Source organism: Aspergillus mulundensis (assembly GCF_003369625.1).
Source record: "Aspergillus mulundensis strain DSM 5745 chromosome Unknown scaffold_8, whole genome shotgun sequence".
In the NCBI taxonomy this organism is placed as follows: domain Eukaryota; kingdom Fungi; phylum Ascomycota; class Eurotiomycetes; order Eurotiales; family Aspergillaceae; genus Aspergillus; species Aspergillus mulundensis.
The window spans coordinates 1,166,689-1,191,133 of record NW_020797896.1 but is presented as its reverse complement, the minus strand read 5'-3'; the positions used below and the strand labels follow the sequence as shown (position 1 = coordinate 1,191,133).

General features: G+C 52.5%; 10 protein-coding genes across 10 annotated transcripts; 5 read left to right on the top strand and 5 right to left on the bottom strand.

Moving 5' to 3' along the window:
- Positions 1 to 653: 653 nt before the first annotated feature.
- On the top strand, positions 654 to 998 carry DSM5745_07775 (DASH complex subunit HSK3 family protein; the record flags this gene model as incomplete). The annotated part of the gene is made up of 1 exon (XM_026749791.1): positions 654 to 998. The coding sequence occupies one exon, from the start codon at positions 654 to 656 to the stop codon at positions 996 to 998; it is 345 nt and encodes a 114-aa protein (XP_026601823.1).
- Positions 999 to 1,183: 185 nt separating this feature from the next.
- On the bottom strand, positions 1,184 to 2,093 carry DSM5745_07774 (histidine phosphatase family protein; the record flags this gene model as incomplete). The annotated part of the gene is made up of 3 exons (XM_026749790.1): positions 1,184 to 1,250; positions 1,343 to 1,555; positions 1,654 to 2,093. The coding sequence occupies 3 exons, from the start codon at positions 2,091 to 2,093 to the stop codon at positions 1,184 to 1,186; spliced, it is 720 nt and encodes a 239-aa protein (XP_026601822.1).
- A 466-nt stretch (positions 2,094 to 2,559) lies between these two features.
- Positions 2,560 to 4,941, top strand: trm44 (tRNA (uracil) methyltransferase; the record flags this gene model as incomplete). Its single annotated transcript, XM_026749789.1, has 1 exon — positions 2,560 to 4,941. One exon carries the CDS (start codon positions 2,560 to 2,562, stop codon positions 4,939 to 4,941), a length of 2,382 nt encoding a protein of 793 aa, XP_026601821.1.
- A 380-nt stretch (positions 4,942 to 5,321) lies between these two features.
- Positions 5,322 to 7,323, bottom strand: DSM5745_07772 (ATP-dependent RNA helicase SUB2; the record flags this gene model as incomplete). Its single annotated transcript, XM_026749788.1, has 4 exons — positions 5,322 to 5,625; positions 5,677 to 6,037; positions 6,086 to 6,496; positions 7,071 to 7,323. The coding sequence occupies 4 exons, from the start codon at positions 7,321 to 7,323 to the stop codon at positions 5,322 to 5,324; spliced, it is 1,329 nt and encodes a 442-aa protein (XP_026601820.1).
- A 2,052-nt stretch (positions 7,324 to 9,375) lies between these two features.
- On the bottom strand, positions 9,376 to 10,046 carry DSM5745_07771 (uncharacterized protein; the record flags this gene model as incomplete). Its single annotated transcript, XM_026749787.1, has 2 exons — positions 9,376 to 9,606; positions 9,774 to 10,046. The coding sequence occupies 2 exons, from the start codon at positions 10,044 to 10,046 to the stop codon at positions 9,376 to 9,378; spliced, it is 504 nt and encodes a 167-aa protein (XP_026601819.1).
- A 1,591-nt stretch (positions 10,047 to 11,637) lies between these two features.
- Positions 11,638 to 12,480, top strand: DSM5745_07770 (WW domain binding protein 11; the record flags this gene model as incomplete). The annotated part of the gene is made up of 1 exon (XM_026749786.1): positions 11,638 to 12,480. One exon carries the CDS (start codon positions 11,638 to 11,640, stop codon positions 12,478 to 12,480), a length of 843 nt encoding a protein of 280 aa, XP_026601818.1.
- Positions 12,481 to 15,189: 2,709 nt separating this feature from the next.
- On the bottom strand, positions 15,190 to 16,936 carry DSM5745_07769 (putative GABA permease; the record flags this gene model as incomplete). The annotated part of the gene is made up of 3 exons (XM_026749785.1): positions 15,190 to 16,537; positions 16,591 to 16,775; positions 16,829 to 16,936. 3 exons carry the CDS (start codon positions 16,934 to 16,936, stop codon positions 15,190 to 15,192), a joined length of 1,641 nt encoding a protein of 546 aa, XP_026601817.1.
- A 617-nt stretch (positions 16,937 to 17,553) lies between these two features.
- Positions 17,554 to 19,108, top strand: DSM5745_07768 (uncharacterized protein; the record flags this gene model as incomplete). Its single annotated transcript, XM_026749784.1, has 4 exons — positions 17,554 to 17,739; positions 17,799 to 18,179; positions 18,231 to 18,373; positions 18,436 to 19,108. The coding sequence occupies 4 exons, from the start codon at positions 17,554 to 17,556 to the stop codon at positions 19,106 to 19,108; spliced, it is 1,383 nt and encodes a 460-aa protein (XP_026601816.1).
- A 1,829-nt stretch (positions 19,109 to 20,937) lies between these two features.
- DSM5745_07767 (uncharacterized protein) lies at positions 20,938 to 22,493 on the top strand (the record flags this gene model as incomplete). Its single annotated transcript, XM_026749783.1, has 4 exons — positions 20,938 to 21,066; positions 21,142 to 21,463; positions 21,530 to 21,600; positions 21,675 to 22,493. 4 exons carry the CDS (start codon positions 20,938 to 20,940, stop codon positions 22,491 to 22,493), a joined length of 1,341 nt encoding a protein of 446 aa, XP_026601815.1.
- A 1,001-nt stretch (positions 22,494 to 23,494) lies between these two features.
- On the bottom strand, positions 23,495 to 24,327 carry DSM5745_07766 (uncharacterized protein; the record flags this gene model as incomplete). Its single annotated transcript, XM_026749782.1, has 2 exons — positions 23,495 to 23,918; positions 23,972 to 24,327. The coding sequence occupies 2 exons, from the start codon at positions 24,325 to 24,327 to the stop codon at positions 23,495 to 23,497; spliced, it is 780 nt and encodes a 259-aa protein (XP_026601814.1).
- Positions 24,328 to 24,445: the final 118 nt, after the last annotated feature.

The window sequence follows — 24,445 nt, the reverse complement described above, 5'->3', positions numbered from 1 at the left end:
TCTGCGGGTGGGTGCTTTATATCGCATTGGTCATTTGTCCTTGACTCCTGCGACATTGTCTTATTTAATGAACACGGAGCCGGAAGTCCTCGCGAGGAGAACGGTTCTGACTCGCTGCAATTATACCACGATGCTTTCGAACACAGCCGCGAATCATACTAATGCATGACATTGCTGTACATTACCTGTCTGCGCATCATCTGATGTTGTGTTCCATATCCGACCGTCACTTGCTGATGTTCCCATTCCTTCCCCATGACTATATCTCAATTTCCTTGTGTTTGTCATCGTCATTTTATATGGGCTTGCTATAGCCATCCACCATCACCATCACTTTTCCTTGACGGTTTGTATTTGCGGCGCATAAAAGAGCATGGGTTGATTTTTTGTTGACTTGGCTGGTTCTTGTTTTTCCTAATGAGGTTCTGGTCCGTTGTGCCTATCTGATTGACAATAAATGAGAATTGAATCACTCGAGCAGCTAGATTCATTGTAATGAGCCACACAGCATTTACCTTGTAAGTCGTAATCTGATATTCGATGAATCGGTTGCCCCACGTGATCGGGACCATAACAAACAACAACTCCGCTTGACACTTCTCTCCCGACCAAAACCCAACATATCAGCCTAGGGAAGATAGACGACCGACAAGATGCCTCCATCTCACCAATACACACACTCGTACTCCAACTCGCAATCGCAGTCTTACCCCGCCCGCTACTCGATGGCACCCTCCGGCGGCGCTTCCACAATGTCCCCCGCCAAAAGCCGGCAATACGCTCAGTTGGAATCGAAACTCGCCGAACTGAATGCGAATCTCGCAGCCACTAAGAGTCTTCTCGAGATCACGGCCGTGCAAGCGAATGATATGCGTTTCCTCGGAGGGTATGTCGGTGCGCTGTTCATGGGCGCTGCCAATGTGCTCGGTGAGGAGGGGGTTAAGAAGGCCGGTCAGCAGCAGGCGGAGCAGGAGCAGCAAATGGAAGAAGAGAGATAGGCCTGGGTCAGTCCATTGCGGTTCTGTAGGAAGCGAGAGAGGGAGGGAATTTGACGGGTTATGAACGGGAGGGACCGGACGGTAAAGTGAGTATTTGCTTTCTTTCTATGTGGTCTATGATGCTGGATTATGCATTTCTAACTATCGTTTAGAATAATCGACGAGTGAGTTCAGCCCCGCCAAGCTCAGTTCTCCACGACGAAACCACCGCCGAGAATGATCGCGGGCTCTTCGATGTTATGGTGCTCGTAACTGTACGCTTGTCAGCATGTGCTTCGCGCTGCAATTTCCACGCGACACCGGACCGCTGTGCGTGCGGAGAGCTTCATTGATGTTGTACATACCTTAATGTGCCCACACCACCGGCCTCCAGAATCAGCGCCGTCTCCGTCAACGGCTTGCCTGTCCAGCGCATCGCAAACGCACGGAGGATATGCCCGTGCGCGACGATAAGCACATCTCCACCATCTTCTTCGCCGTCAAAGCATCGCTTGTGATGCTTCTCTCGGATCTCGGCAATCAGCGCATCGAGCCGCTTCATGACGTCTTCGGGGGATCTTTTATGCACTTATAGTCAGCTGCTGCATAGTACTTTTCATACACTTCTCGCAAAGTGCACACCAATGCAAATGGCTCAGGGTCAATGGCGACTTACTCTCCCCCAGGACACCCATCCCGCCAAATATCCCAACTCCCGTCTCCCTTCTCGGCCCTCTGCTCACGAATCTGCTTACTCGTCAACCCCTCGTAGTCGCCGTAATCCCACTCCCGCACGGCCTCCGTAACCGTAACCTTCGCCTCCGTGCGGATCGGCTCGTCCGAGACGGCCTTGCGCTTCTCCGTCCAGGGCAGACGCTCCCGGCATCCGATCTCGAGGAGTTCAAGCGTGCGTTGCGCGCGGGCGCGCGGGGAGACGTAGACGTGCACGAGCTTCTTGGGCGAGATCAGACGGTCGTTTCCGACCAGGGCTTTGCCCGTCGCTTTGATTCGCTTCTCGCCGTTCTCGGTCAGTGCGAGGTCGGTGATTCCGGTGTGTCGGCCGTTCAGCGACCATTCGGTCTCGCCGTGGCGGATGATGAAGCAGCGGGGGGCCATTTCGGGGGTTGAATTAGAATGGATGGAGGTAAGAGGGCGCAGGTATGGGTATTGAGGAGGGGGATTGAATGTACTCTGTAGGAAAAGAGGGGAGGGGGAATTTGTACCTAGCAAGGATGTACAGGGTTGCGTCATATATGGGGACGCTTATCAAGTTGTGCCTGTCTTAGTCCAGCTGTGTCATGGCTGTATAAGGGTGTGTCATGTGGGTATGCATGCCAATGAACTCAAATCTAGTACAGCATGGGAGAGTCTCCTATGATGATTAGTACCTTCCTTCTATTAACGCAATAATAATGGCCAAATGAATTGAATTTCTTTGTTGCGAGCCATCTATACCTATACCTACTGTATACCGACCATAACTGCTTCATCAATGACTAAGCACATTTCCCCATCTGCCCAACTCTCTCCATCAACATGTCTCACTGCCATACACTCATCCAAAACCTAAACGCCAACCGCGATGGGCAAGTCCAAAAAGTCCCTGCGTGATGCTACCCGCCTCTCAGGCCTCCCGCTATCCGAGACGCTGATCCCGTCTCCGGTGTTAGCATTCCCAGAAGAACACTGGGTTACCTCGCCAGACTTGACGGAATACAACCTGCCCTACGCAGAGAAGGAGATCGTAGACACGACAGCATACCTACTCGAGAACCCGGGACTGAGCTCGAGCGTGCTCTTCCGCGCGGATGTCCTAGGGCGTAGTGGGGACTGTATCACGGTCGCTGAGTTTGAGGCGAAGGAGAAGGAGAGGAAGAGGGCGTTAGCAGAATCTGCGTCTACTTCTACGTCTACGGTTCAGAATGCAGACGTGAAAGAGGAAAAGGAGCCCGTGGCCGAAAAACCGGGCCGGCAATTCCCAGGGTTCGAGTTGCGGAGGACGCTCGTGCGGCGACTTATTCCCAGGAACCAGGAGCTCGATGCGCCGGTCGTGCAGACGTGTCATCTCTATCGGCACGAGGGCCAGCTGCAGGAGAGGCGGAAGCGCGACCAAGCGCAAGCGGAGGGGAGGCCGGATTGGAACGTAAGGTCTGGCACGGGTCGGTTCATGGTTGTCTACACGCCGCATGTGGACTCGAAGGAGGAGATGCCGTACTACCACCCGCTTGTTCGGGCTTTGGCGGTTCTGTATGAGTGTGACTATGATCTAGAGGCTGAGTTGCAGGCTAAGCCTCAACCCCAGGCGCCAGAAGGCGAGAAGAGTTCGAAAGGAGCAGGCACAATGTCCATCCATTTTGTCCCCTGGGATCAAGAGTCGATCACGAACCGCCTGGAGCGGTCCCTTGGAAGGCTCATTGAGGTTCAGATCCGTACTACGATGGGCCGGATCGTACGCAATAGTACAGCATCCCTCCACTCATCCATCAAGGACAGTGTGATTCCGCGGGATCGTATGCAAAACACGTACTGCCGACTAAAGGCCAAGTATGCGGCCGACCTGAAGGAGCGGTGGGTGGAGAGCACGGAGCCGAGCAAGCATGTCTTTGAGGATTTAGGCATTGCGGCGTTCCTGGTGGAGTTGTGGAGGGATCTATATGGTGTTTTGCCGGAAGATGAGCGGAAACAAGGCTCAAGCTCAACGCTGGGAGTGGGCACAGGGTGCTTTCCGGGGTTTGTGGACCTTGCCTGCGGCAACGGCGTGCTTGTATACATCCTGATCAGCGAGGGATATTCCGGCTGGGGCTTCGATGCGCGCCGCAGGAAGACGTGGAGTATATTTCCAAGTGGCGTGCAGGAGCGACTCAAGGAGGAAATATACATCCCGAAGCCCTTTTCCGATGTCCTTCCCATTGAAGATCAAAGCCAGGACCAGGATGAGAACATGGACATGGACCAGAAGCAGATCCAAGCTGAATTAAACAAGTCATTACCAACGCACCCCGAACCAGGCCAGGCATCAAATGATGCTGCTACAGCTCGCCCTGGCACATCCCTCTCTACCCTCCCACCGAACACCTTCATCATCTCAAACCACGCAGACGAACTCACCCTCTGGACACCCATTATCGCAGCACTTCTCAACCCGACAAGCCCACCGCCATTCCTAGCTATACCCTGCTGCTCGCATTTCCTCTCCGGGGCGCGGGGTCGCTTTCGGTCTCGAAATCAGCCACAGCCCTCATCCTCGTCTACGCAAGAACAAAATCATCAAAGAGCCGAAGGCGAAACCGAGATTCAACCTCATGACGGAGACCGGCCCGAATATAAGGACGAGGAAGAGGGTGGGAGTAAGGAAAAGAGCAAGGATAGAAGCAAGAGCAAAGATAGAAGCAAGAGCAAAGACCGAAGCAAGAGCAAAGACAGAACCAAGCCCAAAACGAAGAAAAACTCCCCAGAAACCGGCGACCTCAAAGCCATGCGCAAAGCCAAGCTCGCCGCGTCCGACCCCCACAACACCAAGGCCTTCTCGGCCTCGACCTACGGCGGACTCACAGATAAACTTATCGCGATAGCGAATGAGCTCGCTACGGGCACTGCATACGTCGGTGAGGTCGGCGCCGGAACTGGCGCCGACTCTGACACCGTAGTAAAGACACTACTACGCATCCCGAGCACGAGGAACATCGGCATCGTCGGCGGAATATCCATGGTAAAGGCAGAGTCACAGGGTGAGGCAGAGGGAAAGCCACCACGGGCTCGATTATCGTCGAGGTTGAGCAGGAGTGCGAGCGGGAGTGGACTGCAAGGCGGCAATGGGGTTACAGAAGAGGAGGTTCTGGCGAGAGTTACGGCGATCGTGGAGAGGGAGTGTGCGCGTGATGGAGGCGTTGAGGCTGCAGCGAAGATCTGGATTGAGAGGGCTAGGAAGTTGCAGTCCAAGACTGCGAGGGCGAGTAAGCACTGAGTAGATGCTCTTGCGAATGATAGTTAGGGAGGCTGGAGCTATATAACGGGATAAGAAATCGATATATATGATAACAAAGCTCAAAGACGTTGCTGTATATTGCGTTGATACTAGTGGTCAAGGCAGTCAAGAACCATCTCTACGGGAGGACTCACGCCGAGAGACTGAAGACTACGAGGAAGACTCGAACAATCATGGGAAGAATTCAGTAATTTATTGCAAGTACAGTTTTCGATCCAGATGTCCCCGATGCCCTTCCCAGCGCATCAACAAATCACAACCGAACCATCGCGCCAAAAGCAAAACAAACTGACAACATAGATAGGAAAATAAAAGTCAGCACGGAGACTGTGCTCGATAAAGAATCAATTAGTAGGCGTCTAAGCCATGTAGGTGCTGGAGTCAACGCCCTCCTCAGGGTACTCAGGAAGAGCAACTTCGAAACGCTTCTCGATGTCCTTCAGGACCTTCTCATCATCCTCGGTGCTGACGAACGAGATAGAGAGACCCTTGGTACCGAAACGACCGGCACGACCAACGCGGTGCAGGTAGGAGTCGGCATCAGCGGGCAGGTCGTAGTTGATGGCAAGGTTGATACGCTCAATATCGATACCACGTCCGAAAACGTCAGTGGCGACACAGATACGCTTGTTGAACTCCTTGAACTCCTTGTAGCGTTTGATACTGCAGCCTTGTTAGTAAGCGTAATTTCAATTGCTTTGTGAGAGTTCCTACCGCTCCTCTTGGCTGACACCTGAGTGCACAGCGATACTGGGGAAGTTACACTCGCGCAGTAACTTGTCGAGCTCGTTGGCACGGATTGTGCTCTTCACGAAGATAATGACTTGGTTGAACTCAAGGCTGTCAAGAAGCTCGTTCAGCTTCCTGTTCTTCTCAGCCTCGCTGAGTTTGATGTAGTATTGCTGGAGACCGTGAAGGGTAAGCTTGGTGTCATCGTCGACGTAAACTTCGAGCGGGTTCCTCATGAACTTCTTGCAGATAGGTCGGACCTCCTGCGAGAGAGTGGCACTGAACATCATGACTTGCTTGTCGGTGGGGGTGGCACGGAAGATCTCCTGGACATCGCGGCGCATGTCTAACCGAGTGAGCGAAGATCAAAATCCAAGATAAGCGGCGAACTTACCAATCTGGTCAAGCATCTTGTCACACTCGTCGAGAACGAAAGCTTTGACGTTGCGGAGAGAAAGCTTCTTGTCGCGGACGAGCGCGTTGAGACGACCGGGAGTACCGACGATGATATTCGGCATGGTGTCCTTGTTCGATAGGACCTCAATGTCCTTCTGGATGGGAGTACCACCGTAGAAGACAGCAGTCTTCACATCAGGAAGGTACTTGCTGAATCGAGCGTACTCGTTCTTGATCTGGTAGGCCAGCTCGCGAGTGTGGCACATAACCAAGACGGAGGCCTCTCCAGGAACAGGCTCCAGCTGGTGAAGGGTGGTGAGGACGAAAACAGCGGTTTTACCGAGACCAGACTTGGCCTGGCAGAGAACATCAACGTTGAGGATAGCAGTCGGAATGCAGACTTGCTGGACTATGGTGAGGCGGAACGGTATGTTAGACTTTGGTTCGAATCCATGAAACTTGAAAGAGAAAAGGCAATCCGCGTTCCAAGGTCCGTCCATCCCCCGAGTGATCGACTACGCAAGGTCAAGGTCCCAAGCCCATCTTCGCCAAAACAGCCGGAAAGTGCAAGCCATAAGCATGCCAAAGTATCAGATCAACCGCCGGGGACAGAGTCAACGTCTAGACCCCCGTTGCGCGAAGACGATTTCGTCCCGATCTGTGGCAAGGCGCACCGTATTTCAGGCTGCGCATTGTTTCACCCACTATCGCAAATAACGATATATTGGGCAAGTGTCGGCGAAAGCAATTTTTCGCCATGAATCAATGAAGAAACAGTATAAGCTGTTGAGCACTTTTTTTCGCGCGGCGCGCAACATTTCTCGTGATGTTCTTTTCAGAAACATCCTTTCATGTCGCCGAAGACCGAGACACAGATGACAAGAAGCGACTTGGATGGATTCCCTTTTCCGAGGAGATGGACGGACGTTGCAACTTGGAGCTATGGAGGAGAGCTATTGGGAAAGAATATGTGATGGACTAACCCTCCGAAGGATGTTCGAAACCGCAGTCGGTGATGGCACGTAAAAGTTCGCCCTTGAGCAAAAAGTCGCGGAAACCGGTCGAATGAATACCAACATAACTTCCCTTCTTGTCGGCACGGCCACCGGTGACCGTCAGTTCGCCGTCCTTCTTAGCCTGGCCCCCGTTAGCGGAGGGGGCGGCAGTGGTGGCTGCGGCATCAGTGGTCTGAAGCTCCTCATCGGAGTAGTCAATGAGATCCTCCTCGTGAGACATGTTGAAAGGTTGTGGCGAGTTAATTTAGGATGAACGCGAAGGGTAGGTGCTGATTAATGCGACGCGTCTGAAGCTGGGAGCCTTTCTGGATAGCGGAGTCGAAGAAGTCGAAAATAGAGGTTCGAAGGTGAGATTGACAGTGGGGACACAAACAGCAGCTTTTATGGACGCTGCGGGATGAATTGAACAAAGGGCGATGATGAAAGAGAAGGGTGTGGTGAAGCCTTGAGGGAAGGGGAGAAGAAAGCAAGCTGCAGCACGTGATTAGCATTAGTCAGTCACTTAGAGCCGCCTGTTACTGCTTTGAGCTTAGCTCCTTTGCCACATCACAGCTTGGGTTAAGCACAAACAATTCTTCACTCAACTACAACCCCTCTCATGGCAAAGACAAAGGGTAAGAAAGGCCCCAGTGGCGGAGCCAACAGCCATGTACGAGCGCGAATCAACTACTTATACAAAGCCGCGGCATACCTTCAGTCCGCGAAAACAGCTCCAGCAGCCAAAGACGTTGCAAACCAAGAAGACGCGGTGATGTCAGACGCGCATACTGTACCAGCTTCAGCGAGTGAACCTCGTAGCGACAGTCACAGAGAACACGCCCCTAAAGTTGCCCGACTTTGCATCGCCCAGATGCGCGGAGTGTCTCAGAAGTCACAAACTCGTCTACCAATTGAACAGAAACGGTCGTTTTGCAAGCGCTGCGATACATTATTGATTCCGGGGACGAACTGTACACACGAGACCAGAAATCCAAGCCGAGGAGCCAAGAAGCCATGGGCGGAGGTACGGGTCGTGCGCTGCAGCATCTGCAGCACAGAGAAGCGATTCCCTCAGACAGATAGACGGAGCCGGAAGCTCATCGACCGGAGGAAGGAGGGACAACTAGAAAATGTGGTAGACTCGGACAAACCGACTTGAAATGCCGGCGCATGCTCGAATATTCTCGCAGCCTACCCAGCCGACGTGTACGCGTGACGGCCATTCGGAGTCTCATCTGCCGCCAGGATTAAGAATCCTGTTCAATAGAATGGAAATGCCAGGCCGAGCCCACCGCTCAGCAGTCGCTAGGTCGTACTTGCGCATCGAATCGAAGGATGGCTTTTTGAAATAAATGCTTGATATAGAGGGCATCCATCTACGACCATCTACGACCAGCCTAGGATTCGGACTCCGTGATTCGACTGGGATTCCCCGCGCTACGGCAATTGGGATCAAGAACCAACTGCTCGTTAACCACGGCCGCCGGAGGACCCGTGGTAGCAGCGAGATCTTATGCTTTCATTTGCCGTTGAAGGCAGATAGCTTGGTTTCGCGACCTCGGCGTATTCAGAAGCCCTGCCGAGGTCTCGGCAAAAAGAGAAACAACGGACTAGTCAGAAGAAGATGAGCTATATTAGACAGGGAAAGCGATGACAGACGCAATAGCAAGCAGCAGTAAACTCCAAGCACCCACCAACGCGAGTCAACTCCGACGCTAGAAACATAATTAGACTGTTATCGCGTGAGTACTCGTATTGAATCAGCACATTTGTACCGCATCACGATAGCCACGGTTGCCGTGAGGCACGTATCCAATCTTCGCGAATTGAGCCAGAAAGCCTCCCTCGGTTCGCCCGAGAAGCGGCAGCAGTAACCAAAATAAAAGCCAAGCAACTCAACATAACACGCAAGCCAGCAAAGCCACAAATGTCATGTCATAGCAAGGGCATAACTCAAATCATAGAGTCCGCGAGGACAAGATACAGTATATAAGGGTTTTGGAGCGTTCGAGCTTATTCTCCTTCATGTCGCTGTCATAGCCGTCGTTGAGAGCAGTCGTGCAAGTCGTACTTCGTGAGAGTATGCAGAAGATGAGGGCTTCGTGTCATGTGTATTAAGATAAAGGAAAAGGCCAAATGATTAGGCAAATGCGGTGGCAGACGGTGCAAGATCGAAGCAAGCGCCCCCGGCGCCAGTGTCAAGCTTCTGTTCCTGAGAGTTGGTGTAAAGAAAATAGGGAGTGGTCGAATGTAGGTATCATCGCAGAGGGGTATCCGGAGGAAGGGCAATGCATCATCGTCTGCGGCGGGCAGCTTGGTCAAGACGTTGGTCTAGGCCTTCTATTCGGCCACGATAGGCCCTCACAATCTCTCTAATGTGTCCAATTTTTGCAAGTTCATTCTCCAAATCGTCAATTGAGGACAGTATCGAACGGGCACGGGCGATCTCTGCGTCAGCGTTGCGGATAACGTTTCCGGCGCGGTCATAAGTATTTTGAATAGACAGTTGCATTTGCTCCTCCAGCTAATGCGGGTTAAATTAGCTGCAAGATCGGCTACTGGGCATTTTTGCTTTGCGCAGGTGGAAGAGCGAAGAGTGGCTCAACGGTCCGTCGGGAGTTCGCTCGCGCTGCGCGGAAACGAAAGCGGATAAATTCCTAAAGAACAGAAAATAAAGAAAAGAAGACGTACGTGTTCGAGGCGATTCTGAATCTGTTGTTGCAACCCGTCCAGCTGGTGCGAAAGTGCCCGGAGGCTCATCGGGTCCAGCAGCAATCGGCCGTGACTGCTGGCGGCGCTGGCAGCGCGCGAGCTGGAGTTGCTTGTACGCCCAGTACCTCTGCCCCTGGAAACCCCATTGCCAGTATGACCACCCTGTAGAGCAATCTGTTGTTGTTGACGGAGAATCTGGATCTCGGAGGAGGTGAGGCCAAGCGAGGTGTCGGGAATCGAGGCTACGGACATTTGGTCCGCGCAAAGACATGCTCCGACCGCGACAAGTCTAGGAAGCGCCAGCCGATCTCAATGTAGATGGACACGGTAGACCCAGGTTCATGATGCTGATACCCAAGACCAGAAGGGGAGGCGAGGCGGTGCGGACTGCGGAGACGTGGGTGGGCGTTATGGACGGTACGGGGAAAGTGGAGGAGGCAGACCGGGAGGATGTAATGGGGAGAAGGGGTAGTGTCGGAGAAGTGGCACGAGGACAGGCTGAGCACCCCCGGCACGACGCGGGTTATCTTTTCAGAAAATGGAAGACGAATCCTCTGCGGACATTAACCTGGCGTTCTCGGGATCAGGTAGGGGGAAAAGGACGAAGGGTGGAGGGATGGGTTGATGAGGGAGCAAACGGATTGGACCGTCGGCGGTAAGAAAAGAACAAAACATACAAGAAATTGGATAAAAAGAGCCCGCGGCGACTCTCGAGGCAGTCGGAAGTTACACTGACGGGGACTGAGGGATTCAGTCACGATCAGGCCCCTTGGATGCGGACGTGGGAGGGTGGGATATAAATGGCACAACTAAGTGAGGCGGTTCAGGGATGGGCAGACCATAAGCAGGGACGGGTCAGGATGCGGAGGGAAAGGGAGGAGGACAGAAAAAGAAAAGAGAGAGCGTGGAGAACGGTCAGATGGGGAGGGTTCGGGGAAGTAATCGAGGTACACGGGGGGAGCGTGAAGATGAAGGTATCAACGGCTGAAGCTGCACCTCGACATATACTCGCTATGAGCCTCACATTCCAACCAACAGCATCTCAGAGCTCAATTCCTGGCCAGATTTGATGAGACGGCTGAACCTATCAGCTTTACTATGCAGGAATATCAAAAATTAGGTCAATAATGTATGAATCATGATGTATCGCTGGCCCACCGCCTTCACACCCGGGTCCTTCTCAACTCCAGCTTCAATTCCGATAATCTTCCTGTCCTCAATCCAATCTCGACATCTGCCATTAGCACTTCCACGACCAATCAACTTCCTCTCCTCCGATTATATGTGATCCGAGCGTCCGGGCTTGCCGCGTTTGACGTCTCTCCTGACGCCTCTCCAACCGTTTTTGCTCCTAGCTTCCTCGCGCATACGGGCGACCTGAGCTGCCGCTGCCCAACCTGTGAGGCTAGAGCCCTATATCGTGTCTGGACTGTTCCATTGGGTTTGGGGAAGCCCCGCGTCGGACCCGACTTGCTCAGTTCTTTTTTACCACTGCTGCAGCTTACTCCTGCTCCCAGCCTGTGAGCGTTCCCCGATCCTTTCAAGCCCGTCTAGTTTGCTGCAGGTCTTTTTATGCTTCCCCGCTACCCCTCCATGGCAGACGGTCCTCCCTTCTTGCCTAAAGTAGTTTCAGAGCACGGACTGACGCCATCTTGCCGTCAACAGGACTTCATCGAATAAGCATTCATCGCTCAACTTGAATAACCGAGCTTCTCTTTGTTATCTAGCTGAACCTTGTTAGCTCACCCTCGCCTGCACCGCCCTTGAGGTCAATTGGTTTTATCGTTTCTGGAGGAAAGGGAAAAGTCAGGAAGAAAGAAAAGGACGTGGATTCTGGACTACAATGCCTAAAGACAAGGAGCGCTCGGTCAATCCGGCCGCCGCGCAGCGGAAGCTGGAGAAGCAAAAGAGTCTCAAAAAAGGCAAGGCCGAGGCGCTAGCCCGCCGGAATGAAAAACTCGGCCGTCGAAATCCAGAGCGCATCCAACGGCAAATCAATGAGCTCAAGGAAATGGAGCAGTCAGGGCAGGCCCTGCGACCACGTGAGAAACAGATCTTGGAAGCTCTCGAACGGGATTTGCGGGCCGTCCAAAAGGCCCGGGAAGCATTGGGAGATAAGGCACCCAAGTTTGCGAACTCGCAGCGCCAGCGGGGCGACGATCACCCGCACGAAGGTAGGGACGGCGGGGTATTGGGGAAGCGGAGGCGAGATGGCCATGGGCGCTTTGGGGAGCAGGATAGCGACAGCAGCGAGACTGACGAAGATGTCCGGAGGATACCGATGCCCCGAGATACGCCCCCGCCTATTCCACGCGAGTACCAGAAAAGAAACCAGGCAAATGCAGGCGGCCAGGCTCGCGGCCCGCATTCCCTTCCGGCCAGGCCCCCGGTGACAGAATCAAGGACGGTCTACGAGGCCAAGCCAGAAATCCGTGACCTACGACAAGAAGCCGTCAGCAAGTTCATTCCGGCCGCGGTCAGAACCAAGCAGGAATCAATACGAGGCCAGGGCAAACTATTAGAGCCGGAAGAGCTCGACCGGTTAGAAAAGGCCGGGTACAACGCCGGCCCTGCAGGGACGGTCACTGCCGCCGAAGAACAGGAAAAACTCCTCGATGAAGAAAGACGGTTCAACCAAGAACTCAAGTCCGTCCAAATCGAGGAAGTTGAAGACGAAGAAGCATGAATTTCGATATCGATACCCACTTGTATATTAGTAATGACAATCCAAGCCCAGGATTCACCAGCGTGGCTCGCATATGAACGTGACGATACCTACCTGCAGACCTGTCATACCACAGCCAGATATAGCGCCGAGTCCCGTCCATCCCGGACTGTAGTGTTCCCCGTACCGTACACAACTGACCTCACTGGTGATACTCCACTCACCTCGCCGGCCTCCGGCCTGTCGACATGGATCCAGATGGATCTCCCTACATCTATCGCATTGCGTCGTATCATGTGGCGTCCTTTTCTTTCTTTGCGTCGAATAGGAGATTATCAACGATGCACGACCGGCATCCGAGTTTTGATCCTTGGCTGCCGACGGGAGGGAGTATTCGCGCCTTTGCGTCGTCCCGTGGCGGGCCGTCCGTTCAATGCTTCGATCTCGGACATCTCATATATGTTACTGGAGATACGGAGTAAGTTATGTGGGATGCATAATGCATGCGAAACTGTACGACGCTGATCCTTATGCTGATGCGGCTGTTTCATGGGTCTGTAAGTGGAATGGGTCATTTATCCTCCTTCTGTAGGGGCATCCTGATATCATTTTCACATGCTTGCTTGACGCAGAAGAAAGTACTAATTCTTTGTTGCAACAATAGTTCCAGGATCATTTTCCTGGTAAAGAAAAAGTACGGCAAGCTATCGGGTGATCAGGTTTCTCTTCCGGTTGACTAAGACATAGCTGGATTATGCGTCATGAAGAGATCCCAGTGTGCTCGAGCTTTTGGAACATGGTCTAGCGAGCCGACTGGTTCTTCCTTGCCTGATTTCGACGGGCTGCAGGTCAAGGCACCGTGTCCCAACCATGCGCACTTGGTGAGTCGCAGGCATAATCCCTCCAAAGTCTCAACGCTCGTCTCTGGCAACAAAGATAATACAGTGTTTCTGTACCGAAAACAAACATCGACCGCGACCTGGTCCCCGAAAAGATGCCAAATGATATCATCTCAATTTACATTGCAGCACAAGCGCCTGATACAGCAATATAGCCCGCTTTCGACAAGAGACCCTACGCAGCTTGGCGTGTATCTGAGGCCCAAACGCCTTTCAGGGTCGTCCTAATAAGCTGATTATCTTTTCTCCGCTTTGGCCTTTCAAAATATTAGTTCTTCACCCTTTACGCTTGAGCACCCTCAGCTTGGAGACTTGAGCTTGTCATCGGGTACGGTTGTTGTTCGGAAATATACTATGAGCCCTAGCCACAACAAGACAATCCCTGATAGGACGATAACTATGCCGAGGCTGAACTCAAAGAGTTATGCCGACTGTTGGACCAAGGGCATAGGTAATGGTGGACAATTTTCGACTTGTGCTTCATGAGCCAAAGGCTGGAGTGAGCAAGTCATAGCACTTGCCCGGTCATACCTCGGTAGCCCGATGCCCATCTCCAGAATATGATCTTGAGCAGGCGAACAGTTCGCTGAATTCGCCTGCTATCTATAGACCACGTCAGCGTCCCTTATCATTTGAATTGACACCGCGACAAATATATGCATAGGTGGGCACTGGATTCACCATCAGAAGCCCTGTCCTCTGCGACCCGGTTGATCTCACGTCGGCCAGGAGCTTTCTTTTTCAAAAGCTATCCTACCAGAAATGAACGACTCCGTGGGTGTTTCGCAAGCGGTATGCACAACCATCAACCCTACTCAGCTGTCTCAACGGAGAGTATCTACTCAAAAATTTGAGCAACTCATGTTACGGAATCCTTGATGAAGTCCTGGTCCCTAGAAGGAGATGCCTCATACTAATTTGCACACCTGCTCGTGTCATCCTTCTTTCTGCTTTCTTGCCCACAGTCAGCCCTAGGATGGAAGCAGGGCTCGGCATCAAGAGGCATTGGTGCTTGACATGACAATGGAACCTCCATTTAGTCCGTCCATCTACTACCGTATGGCCCACGCAATACCAATACCAACAGCGCCAATCTTGCCCAAAAGTCATCGGTCGAGTATCGCCAAAGCCATGAGCTATCTACATGCCGGCAACATCAAACTCCATCTCCCAATCCCATCGAAATGCGTGCTTGAGCAGAGCAGTACCCAAAAGTTGTATCTACTAAAGCTTACGCATAGTACCTGTCTTACAGCCTGCCTCTTAACTTGCGGTTGTTTATGACGAGACATCATAGGAAAGACTGCACTGGTCCTTTGACTCGTTTCCGGTGAACGACCGTTACCGCTGTCGGAGGCTGCGGCCTAGCGAGATGCTCCCAATTAGGCAGATCGGCACGTGTCAGGAGCATTTGAGCAGTTGAACAGGGCCAGGCCGGCTTTATTTTTATGGACTTGGATGTGGCAGGGGTATTGCAATGGTGACTCAATTGAGGAGCTCCGATTCTAGTTTCAGTGGTCGCATGGGAAGGTTGCTAGCCCTACCTACGTGCATAGGAGCAGTTTCAGGTTGATGAGCATTGTCCCGCCATCTACAATATCGGTAGGTTCTCATGGGTATGGGCTGATTGGGCACAGATATACTGACTATCACTTCAGAATTGATTTCGGAACAAGAAAAATCAAAACATTTTGATGTATACCGCATCTCAGGCAGTTACATACAGATCGCGAAAGTACGAAGTATCCAACAAGACAGCGAACCACCCCAATATATACACCTAAAGTACAGCAACACCGCCAACACAGACACTGGCCCAACTTGTGTTCTTTTACTCCCTACCATACGCCCTCAAACTCACCGTCGGACCCTCCCACCTATGCCGGCCTCGGACAATCCAATCGCCAATCGCAAAGAGCATAACGAATCCGAGCACCGGGCCCGCATACTGCATATTCTCCCCTGTAACCGGCACTTGCGGCGGAAACGGCAAGAAGATGACGAAGTACGTCGCAAAGAGGATAGCCAACAGATTAACAGGAAGGCCCCATTTGCCGAGGCTGAACGTGCCCCGCGGGATGTCCGAGGGCGCTGTGACGCGCTTGTAGACGAGAAGCCACAGCGGAATGAGATAGGAGATGTAGAGCCCCAGTGTGCTGAGAGACAGGATAGCGTTGAAAGCCGTGCTGGATCCGATCTGGATGAATGACAGGGCAACTATGCACGACGCAACAAGGAACAAAGCACGGATGGGGATTTTGAAACGCGGGTCTACGCGCGCAAAGAAGTCGGAGAAGGGGAGGCCGTTGTCTCGTGCAAACGCCCAGGCGAGACGCGTTACGGATGCGAGGCCGTTGAAGAGTGCAATCCAGCCAGGTAGCATACCCATCGCCATCAGGACAAATGTGGCGGGCAAAGAGCCCGTCGCTTGGTAAGCGATTGTGATGATCGGAAAGCCGGTCGGGCTGAGAAGGGCTTCTTCGTAGTTGCCCATGCAGTAGAGGACTGCGACAAGGTAGGAAAAGGCGAGGACGCCATTGATGAGGGTGCCGTAGATCATGGAGCGCGGGACGACCGTTTTGGCGTTTTTGACCTCTTCCGCCATGTGGATGACACCGTCGACGCCTGGACACTCATCAGCTTCATGTATGAGTAGGGGAAGGGAAGGGGTAATACCGGATAGCGGAGTGATGACTCCGAGAAGACCAACTGAGTACGCCACCCCAGAGTTACTCCAGCCACCCAAACTGACGAAGGTATTCCAGACGAATTCGTTCGGGTTGCGAGGGGCCAGAATGACGAAGACGGCGATGGTGACAGGCAGAAAGACGACGTGCATGATGCCCGCAGCGACCTCAATTGGCCCTAGAATACGCCGCGCAAAGATATTGATCACAATGGGGATCAGAGCAACCGCCCACATGAGCAGCGTGCTGCGCCATGGTACGACTTCGTAGTCGGGATGAGCGAGGGCGATCATGCCCTGGATCTGGGCCCCAATGAAGTACGGCGAGATGCAGACGAGCGCCGACCAGGAGAACACGGTGACCCAGCCTGCCAGGTTAGCGGGAACATAACTGTATGGAGGAGCGAGGCTACCTTGGAAGAAACTGATGAAGCGACGGAAGCGTGGCGCAAGGAAGTAGCTCCAGTGGTACTGCGCGCCAGCAGTCGGGTGTCTATTCACACGGTCAGCAAGCGCACATCATACCCAATGCTGCTGAGGACATACACAGAGGCAAGCTCGGCCAGCGAGCATGCAATGGTCAGGTTACCGATTGTGCTTATGATGATGCCGTAGACGATGGCTGCCGGGCCACCGTTGAGCAAGCCAGATTGGATACTGCCACCAGCTGACTCCCATGAGGCGAGCAGGGTCGCCGAGAAGGCGAGGGATGAGAAGAAGCTGAGGTATCTCTGCAGTCGTTAGAGTCGTTGATGCCATTTGGAAAAGGAAGGGAGGACTGTACCTCCAACTGCTGCTTCTGCCGATACGCCACGCTCCCACCACCCTGTGCATGATCTGCTGGCCCCGATCGCACAGCACTCCCGCTCTTCATTTCCAACTCTTCCTGCATACTGGCAACGATTGTGTCGATTCACATACAAAGGTGGAGAGAAGACAAAGGAAGAATGTGGAGAAGAGGAGGACCAGAGGAGAGGAGACGAGACGGCAAGAAGTACTCGGACTGCTTCCCCCGTATTTCTAGCGAAGGCAACATGACGGGACAGGGACAGGGATATAGATTAACGGCGCACTCGATACAGCTCTCCCACATGCTGGAACGGTCCGTCTCAAGACCCTGGTCACTCAGCCCGACGGTGCCTCCTAGCTGCATCCTTTAAATCCTTAGCCCGGCCATTGTCTGATTCTAACCGGTCGAGCGCAGTCCAGACTGGCCAATATCCAGCCCGATGTAACTGCCTCGGGGATCTGAATCCTTGCCACGAATGCGCAATTCGGTTGTCTTTCCAATGGCAGTCGTACGTACCCTTGCACGGGAGGGCCTCGGCTGCAGGATTAGACGACAGGAGTGAGTGGCTGATTCGGAATTTCCCAACAATGAGGGCGTCGAATTAATGGTAGGGATGCAATAGCACAATAGCTTTCTCTCTTTATTATGTGTTCCGCCCTCTCGACTCCAACTCGACCGCGTCATGGTCTTCCATGGTATGGTGACTTTCCGATCGAACCATGTCCACCGCAGAGGGCCTGTCTCCATTCCAACAACTGTCGAGCGATAATCGCGGGCCTATAGTCACTCTAGTGTCGGTCTGTCTGTTGATCGTCGCTGTCATATTTGTCCTGGCCAAGTTTGGGTCTGCGATTTACTTTAAGCAGCGGCGGACGGCAGTGAATACCCCGATCTGGGTTGCTTTGGTACGTTATACAAGTCTGATCAGAAAGGTAAAAAGCTGACTCTGTTGCCTTTTACAAAGATTCTCTCCATAATCCAGGTTGTAGTCCTGCAAAAGGCTGTTGATAATGGACTCGGAAGACACGAGGACCGACTCAGCGAGAGTCAGATCCAGACGTTGAGCAAGGCAAGCAGAGCGCAGCTTTGTCATTTTCGATCGCGTACTGACCAGTCTCAGTTTTCGTTCGCCGCTCAGCTCCTCCTCTTGATCGTTCTCTCGCTTACCAAACTGTCGACAATACTTCTGATCTGGAAATTAACGCCGAGCAAAAGCCTGCGCCTGCACTGCACCATCACAGCAGGGGTTGTCGTCGGATGGACGATATTTGCGTTGTTTGGTATCTCGTTTCAATGTCAATTGCCAGAGGCGTGGCTTTATAGACCGGAGCGATGTGCTGGAGAGGTATGTATGGGAAAGTGTTGGACCTGAATGAGCTAATCGGGAGAACTCCAGGGAGCGTTATTCTACCCTATTGCAGTTGTCAATATCCTTACGGAGATTGTCCTCGTCGTCCTACCATTCATCATGATGCAGAATGTGCAGATGGCTGCGCAGAAGAGAGTTAAGATCCTGTGCTCGTTTTCTTCGCGGTTATGGTACGTCCTCATTACCTTCCCAAACAATTCATTCATGGGCTAATCGCAGAAATCCTGGACAGTGTTGTTGGCCTTGCAATCGCACACTTAGCCGTCCTCCCCTCGTTCGTGCGCTCCAACGACATCACATGTGAGCTCTACCTCTCAACTTTACGTCCTCAAACTAATCGAACAGGGAACTCAACTTTATGGCACGTAATCGGTCAAGCTATGATGCTCACATCGGTGACAATCGCCTGCGTCCCAACGCTCTACCACATTTTCGCAGGACTGCACTCAGGCCTAATAACAACGCAAATCCAGCTTCCCGACAGCCACGAACTCTCCCGCACAGGAACAGGCAAATACGCTAAGACAAAAACGAGCGCGTATATCAATCAGACATCTTCAAGTGGAGACTGGGCCGGAGGTAGTGGAAACAGAACGCGCGGACGGTCAAGGGAAAGAGAACAAGACAGGGGCAGGGGAAACGGGAGAGCTCGACGAGACTCTTCGCTCTTTGACCCGAGGAATGTGGACACCGCAGTTGTTACAGAGATCACGACGACGAATCACAATCATAATGAGACGCAGGGAGCAATGATGCGGAGCTCAAGTTCGAGTGAGGGAACGGAGAGTACGAGACGTCTTACACAGGAGGCTATGGGCAAGCAGGGGGTTATGAGAACGGTCGATATCACAGTCGAGATTGAGGACCAGCATCCTCGGATGCAGGAAGACCGTGGACGGTTCTAAGAAGAGGCTACAATTACACTGTTTGCTGAGACGTCTTTGACTACCCGAGTGCCACCTGGAATACCTTCTAAAGGCAATTCCATGGAATTGGCAAGTTCTACAATGGGCTTCCCACAGTCGATCGCAGTTCGGATCACGCTCCTCCGTCCTCGACTTCGATCCTCCCGCCTCCATACCCACCGTCCTAATCGCTTCGGAAATGAAAATCAACCGAGGATCAGAACCAGAGAATCCACCTTTTCCCGCAGGATCTGAGTAATTTCTCCGATCAAATCTCCGATGGCGTGACAAGTGACAGCGCCACACGACATTAGCGCATCCGCGTGCATGCCTAGTCTGCAGTAGCACCAGCCCTGGATCGCTTGGCTGTCCCAGATACATTAGATATTGGTAATGCCATTGTCCATTTTCTGGACTATTATCTGGGTATATGAGATGAAGCAGAGAGCAATCTAGCCACCGGCCAGACCATGGCGCCGGAAGCACTGGGCTTAGGCTAGGCTAGGGTAACCTATGGCACGACTGCAACCAGATGTCAGGACGCGGCTAGATTTGAACCTTTCTCGGCTAAATCCTGCAGTCTGTATCTCGTAAGCGGAATTATCTTCCAGATGCTGTTTGTTGAGTCTGGAGGGACTTGCATTGGCTGATCAAGGGGGTGCAAGTACATGAAACTGGTACTTGCACGTGTTGGATGAGCCCTAAGTCTAATAAAGCACCCCGTGTAGGCTTACGTGGAGGAGCGTAGTTGCCACTATCAGCTCTCTGGAGTTAAACCTTGGTCTACAATATAGTAGGCGGTACATCTTCTACATACCATCTCTGATAACACGCACTTTGTCGATAGTTAGAAGGCCTTACAGGTGCAAGGAGCCTCCGTTTGGCGACCCCGCCATGGGCGAGACTTAACATACTAGTAAATTCTATGGCCGTTTGATAGCCTAGTAGTAATACTCAATCCATGACAGGAATCTTCCTAGTTCTTCCAAGAGTTCATCGATCTCCTATGACCTTTTCATGCAACCAGGAGTTATATCTGCTACTCACCATCAGGCCTGCTGGCCTGGCCGCGCTCCCATCTCTCCTCTCTCCTCTATTTCTCTCTCACATACCCTTCAGCCAGACTAGTCAAGGCAGTGCCCTGCGGAGTTCCACCACCAAAAGCGCGCTTGCAGTGAATCTGCCAGTCAAGGCATTATCCAGAGGCTGTCTTCGCAACCTGCACTTGAGCCTGACGGAAATGATGGCCGGACCCCAGCTCCGCCATGAGGAAGGAACGTGGAACGTGTCCGCCACACGAACCTTACCGGGTCTCAGTTGCGCCGGAGACGAAGATGTGCTGCGTGGACTGGCCCTGGGACCTCCAGGACGGGAGACCTGCCTGGGGCATTGGGCCACCCAGCAGAGCATTTGATTCACCGCGGCCCTGCCGTATCGAGATGGGTTTTCAGACTTTTGTGACTCAGGTTGTGCACCAGCATGGAGTATGAATTTACCAGTTCAGTCACCAGAAGCTTCAAGTCAACCATGGTTCGTCTGTCTATTCGCCGGCCTTGTTCCATCTTGCTAATGGTACTGCCGCGCAAGAACTTCATGGTCCGGAAGCCTGGCCCTTGATCCCTTCATAATGGTCTTTAACCTTTGACTCAATAGTATTGAGTCACCAGCATCAAAAACCCCGGATCTTTGGGTGAGTATAAATATGTCTTTCTATCTTGTCGAGGACGGTCTTCTCCATCCATCCTCCATCCATCTTTCTTGAGCATTCAGGTTTATCCATATCGTGTATCACTACTGTATTGAGTACCTGTACCATGTCGAAGTCTAACATGTCCAAAGCGAAACGAATCCAGGCGGCCGAGGCTGCTTCGGATGGAAGCTATTGCGAGAAATGTCAAAGGCCGTTTGTTAACGCGAGGGCGCTGCAAATGCACTATGAGAACTCGAGCGTGCATGTTGTGAGTTCATTTCCATTCCTGATTTCTTGGACCAAGGTAGAGCAGATTCAACTAATCCGTTCTCGATATATCTAGCCTGCAAAGTCGAACTCGATCTCGAACTTGACCCTGGCTATCCGCGAGAAAACTACTACCGGCACCAAGTCTGAGACCGAGACGACTACACCCCGTAGCTCAGAGAAAATCCAGGATATCTCGGAGGATCATACTCTTGAGCCTTCGGAGCCCACTGTGTATGGAAACTGGTCATGCATTCCACTGGCGGAGCGAGACTCTATCTTCGCTGCACTCAGGGCGCAATGCCACTCGGTGGGAGTTCTGAAGTTGGAGGGCTACTTTACCGAGTGCGCCACACCGGCGGAGATTGAGGCGACCAGAAAGTGTGTTGATTGTGGTAGTAAGTCTTCCTTTATTCCATCCTAAAGACTTCCCAATGAAGCAAACTAACCATCTATCGCATCAGTGTCAAAGCGCAAGGTGTCGAAATACTTCTCCTCCGCATGCCGCTTCCATCCAGACAGGGAAGATCTGAAAGTAAGTCAACCGCAAGATCTTAGCCGCCTCTGATTCAAGATAGAATGCTTGACTAACGACTTGTTTTCTCACAGAAAGGCATCATCCGTGGCCGAGGCACAGGCGCCAAAGAGAACTGCGTCAAATGCGGCGAGCGCGGAAGCAAGAACGGCTGCTGCTCATCACGCGAGCACACCTTCGGCCCAGCGGACGCCAAAGTCGCAGATACAAAGCCGTGCCCCTGGTCCTGCGAAAACCCCAATCCCAATGTGCGGAAAGCAATTGCACTAGACTGCGAAATGGTCGGCGTGGAAGGCCCAAACAAACACGAAGTCAGCGACGTCGTTCGCCTCAATGCAGTCGACTTCCTGACCGGCGAGATCCTGGTTGATATCTTCGTCCAGCCGGAGGATAACGTCATTGCCTGGCGGACTCGGTACAGCGGCGTCTCTTACCCTCTTCTCAGAAAGATGGTGAAAGAGGGCCGCTCTGTTCGAGGCTGGCAGGCTGCGCGCCAACTCCTCTGGGACCACATGGACCAGCAAACAATTCTGATCGGCCACAACCTCAAGTGTGACCTGGATGTCCTTGGGATGGCGCACGCTCGCATTGTCGACTCAGTCCTCCTTTCACGCCATGCCGTTGGCCGTTCCTGCCGCCGCTCCTTTGCCCTTAGGAATCTTGCCCATGATTTCCTGGGCAGGACGATCCAGGCAGGTGACTCAGGGCATGATTGTCTTGAGGATACGTTTGCCACGCGCGAGGTGGTCCTCTGGTGTCTCCGCAACCCGGAGGAGCTGAATGCGTGGGCGAATGCTCAAGGGGGCGGTTATGATGCGGACAAATGGGGCGATAACTATCCGGTGTGGGAGGTGAATGAGTGGGTTCCTAACGGGGTTGCTGAGTGGCTGTGATATGTCCAAAGCCTCTGTCAAAGTCATATTTCTTGTTATTCCCATTCTGTATCTACGGCGTTTGGAGTTGGGTAAGTGTCTCGTCCCGGCCTTGGCTGGGGTCTTCAAGTTAGGGCTTGGGTGGGGCACCTGCAACATTCTTCATGTTGGACGGTATCGAGTTTGGCTCTCTTTCCCATTTATTGTTTGAGAGGTATCCTTGCCAAATAAATTTATCTTTATTATCCTACCATTTATCTTGCAGTCAGAATCAAACAATCAATTACTCGTGCACTCGGGCTCTGTCTTAAGGTAGTACTCCGTAGAACATGGTTAAGCCAACCCTTGTCCAGATTGTAAACTGTAAGAAGCCCCAATCGTCGAATCTCATCTAAACTCATCTAGCAAGCTCGAGAGGTTACCTAGATAGGCCGAGGACAGCCCAGAATGGATATCCTTCAGGGTTGCGCGTTCCGGAATGGACCTTAATATCGAACTATAGGTGCTCTCCGGCCTGGGATAGCCGGTCCGCTTAAAATATTCTAACTGCAGCATAACTGAACCCTCTATCCTCTCCGCTGATGCCATCGACTATCATTAGAAGGGACAATCAGAGTTCATCCCCGGCCAACACCTCCGCTCGAACCCGTACCCGTACCCTTACCCTTGGTCTCCCCAACCATGTGCAACAAAACCCAAACACGACCCATTGTTCAACGTCGCGTCGGCATTGGTTTAGAGTCACGAAGTGGATTTTGGCGATTTGTTGCCATCTCAGCCCTTCTACGTGCCTTTATTGGCTCGGGGCTCCGACGCCGGTGATAAGGTTGATGGTTCCGGGAGCGAGCGTGGTGAACCGTGGATTGAAGCGCGTTCCGCTGGTTGGGAAGCGGCGTGGTTGTACCGAGATGTCAGATGATCACGAGAAATTGCACATTGGGGACGGATGATTTTTTCGGGCTGGGGTGATGGTGTTGCGATCCAAGGCATGCGTATACTCGCTGCGGGATTAGCCGCCTGGCTCAGGATGGCTGCCTCGGCTGCTTCCAAGCAAAGATGGAAACAATCAGCTGGGCGACACCAATAACACAAGCCAGGAATCCGAAAAGCGCGCTTAGGAATAAGCCGAGGATCGCGACCGTCAAAGCATTTCTTTCCGAGGTGTGACGTTCCACCCACGAGATGAGTCTGTTTCTTGGGGGAGGATTTTTCACGATGTTGTAGAGTTGTTCTAGGCGAGCGTTCCAGTATCGATAGCTGAAGTTTGGAGGAACATCATCTCTTATATATCCTTCATCCCATTGTGCATCGGGATCAAAGTTCTGCTTGCGGATTAGGCTGGCAAGGAATCGGCTTGATCGTCCGCGCGGATCGTTCGATAGAGGGAAGAGGAGGAAGTGGATTGTGTGGAGAGTCTCGAGGAGTAATTGGGGAGGGAGCGTGCCTCTGAAGAATAGGGTTAGAGGCGACCACCCGGGGTTTTGCTGGCAGGGACTTACAGCTTCAGGCTCTCTGACGCTTGTTGATCGATAGGTTGGTCTTTTGACCGTCTGAGATGAGCTTTGAGATATCCTGTGTGATGGAAGACGTGCACAGTTCTTGTCAAGGGATCATACAATAGGTGCTCCATAATGTTGTCTGTCGGTCGAAACTGGAGTTGATATCTCTTCTTCAGCTTCCACGCCCTGAGGACCTTTTTGTGCCGGTTTGCATCGAACTGCCCTGGTCTAATTGGAATAGAGCGTTCGACGTAGGAGACGAATGGCTCGTTTGCCTCCCACCGGGCAGGCGAATAGTTTCCAACCTCAAAGTTCTTCGAGTATTTGTCCTTTAACGAGCAGTCCAGCATAAACATGACGCGAACGACTGACTAAATAGCATCTTCCCTTTCTCTTTGTGAAACCGACCTACTGGGAGACAGAATACTCGCAAAAGCCTCGCGGGTCAAGGTTGGATTCTGACGAAGTCTCTTT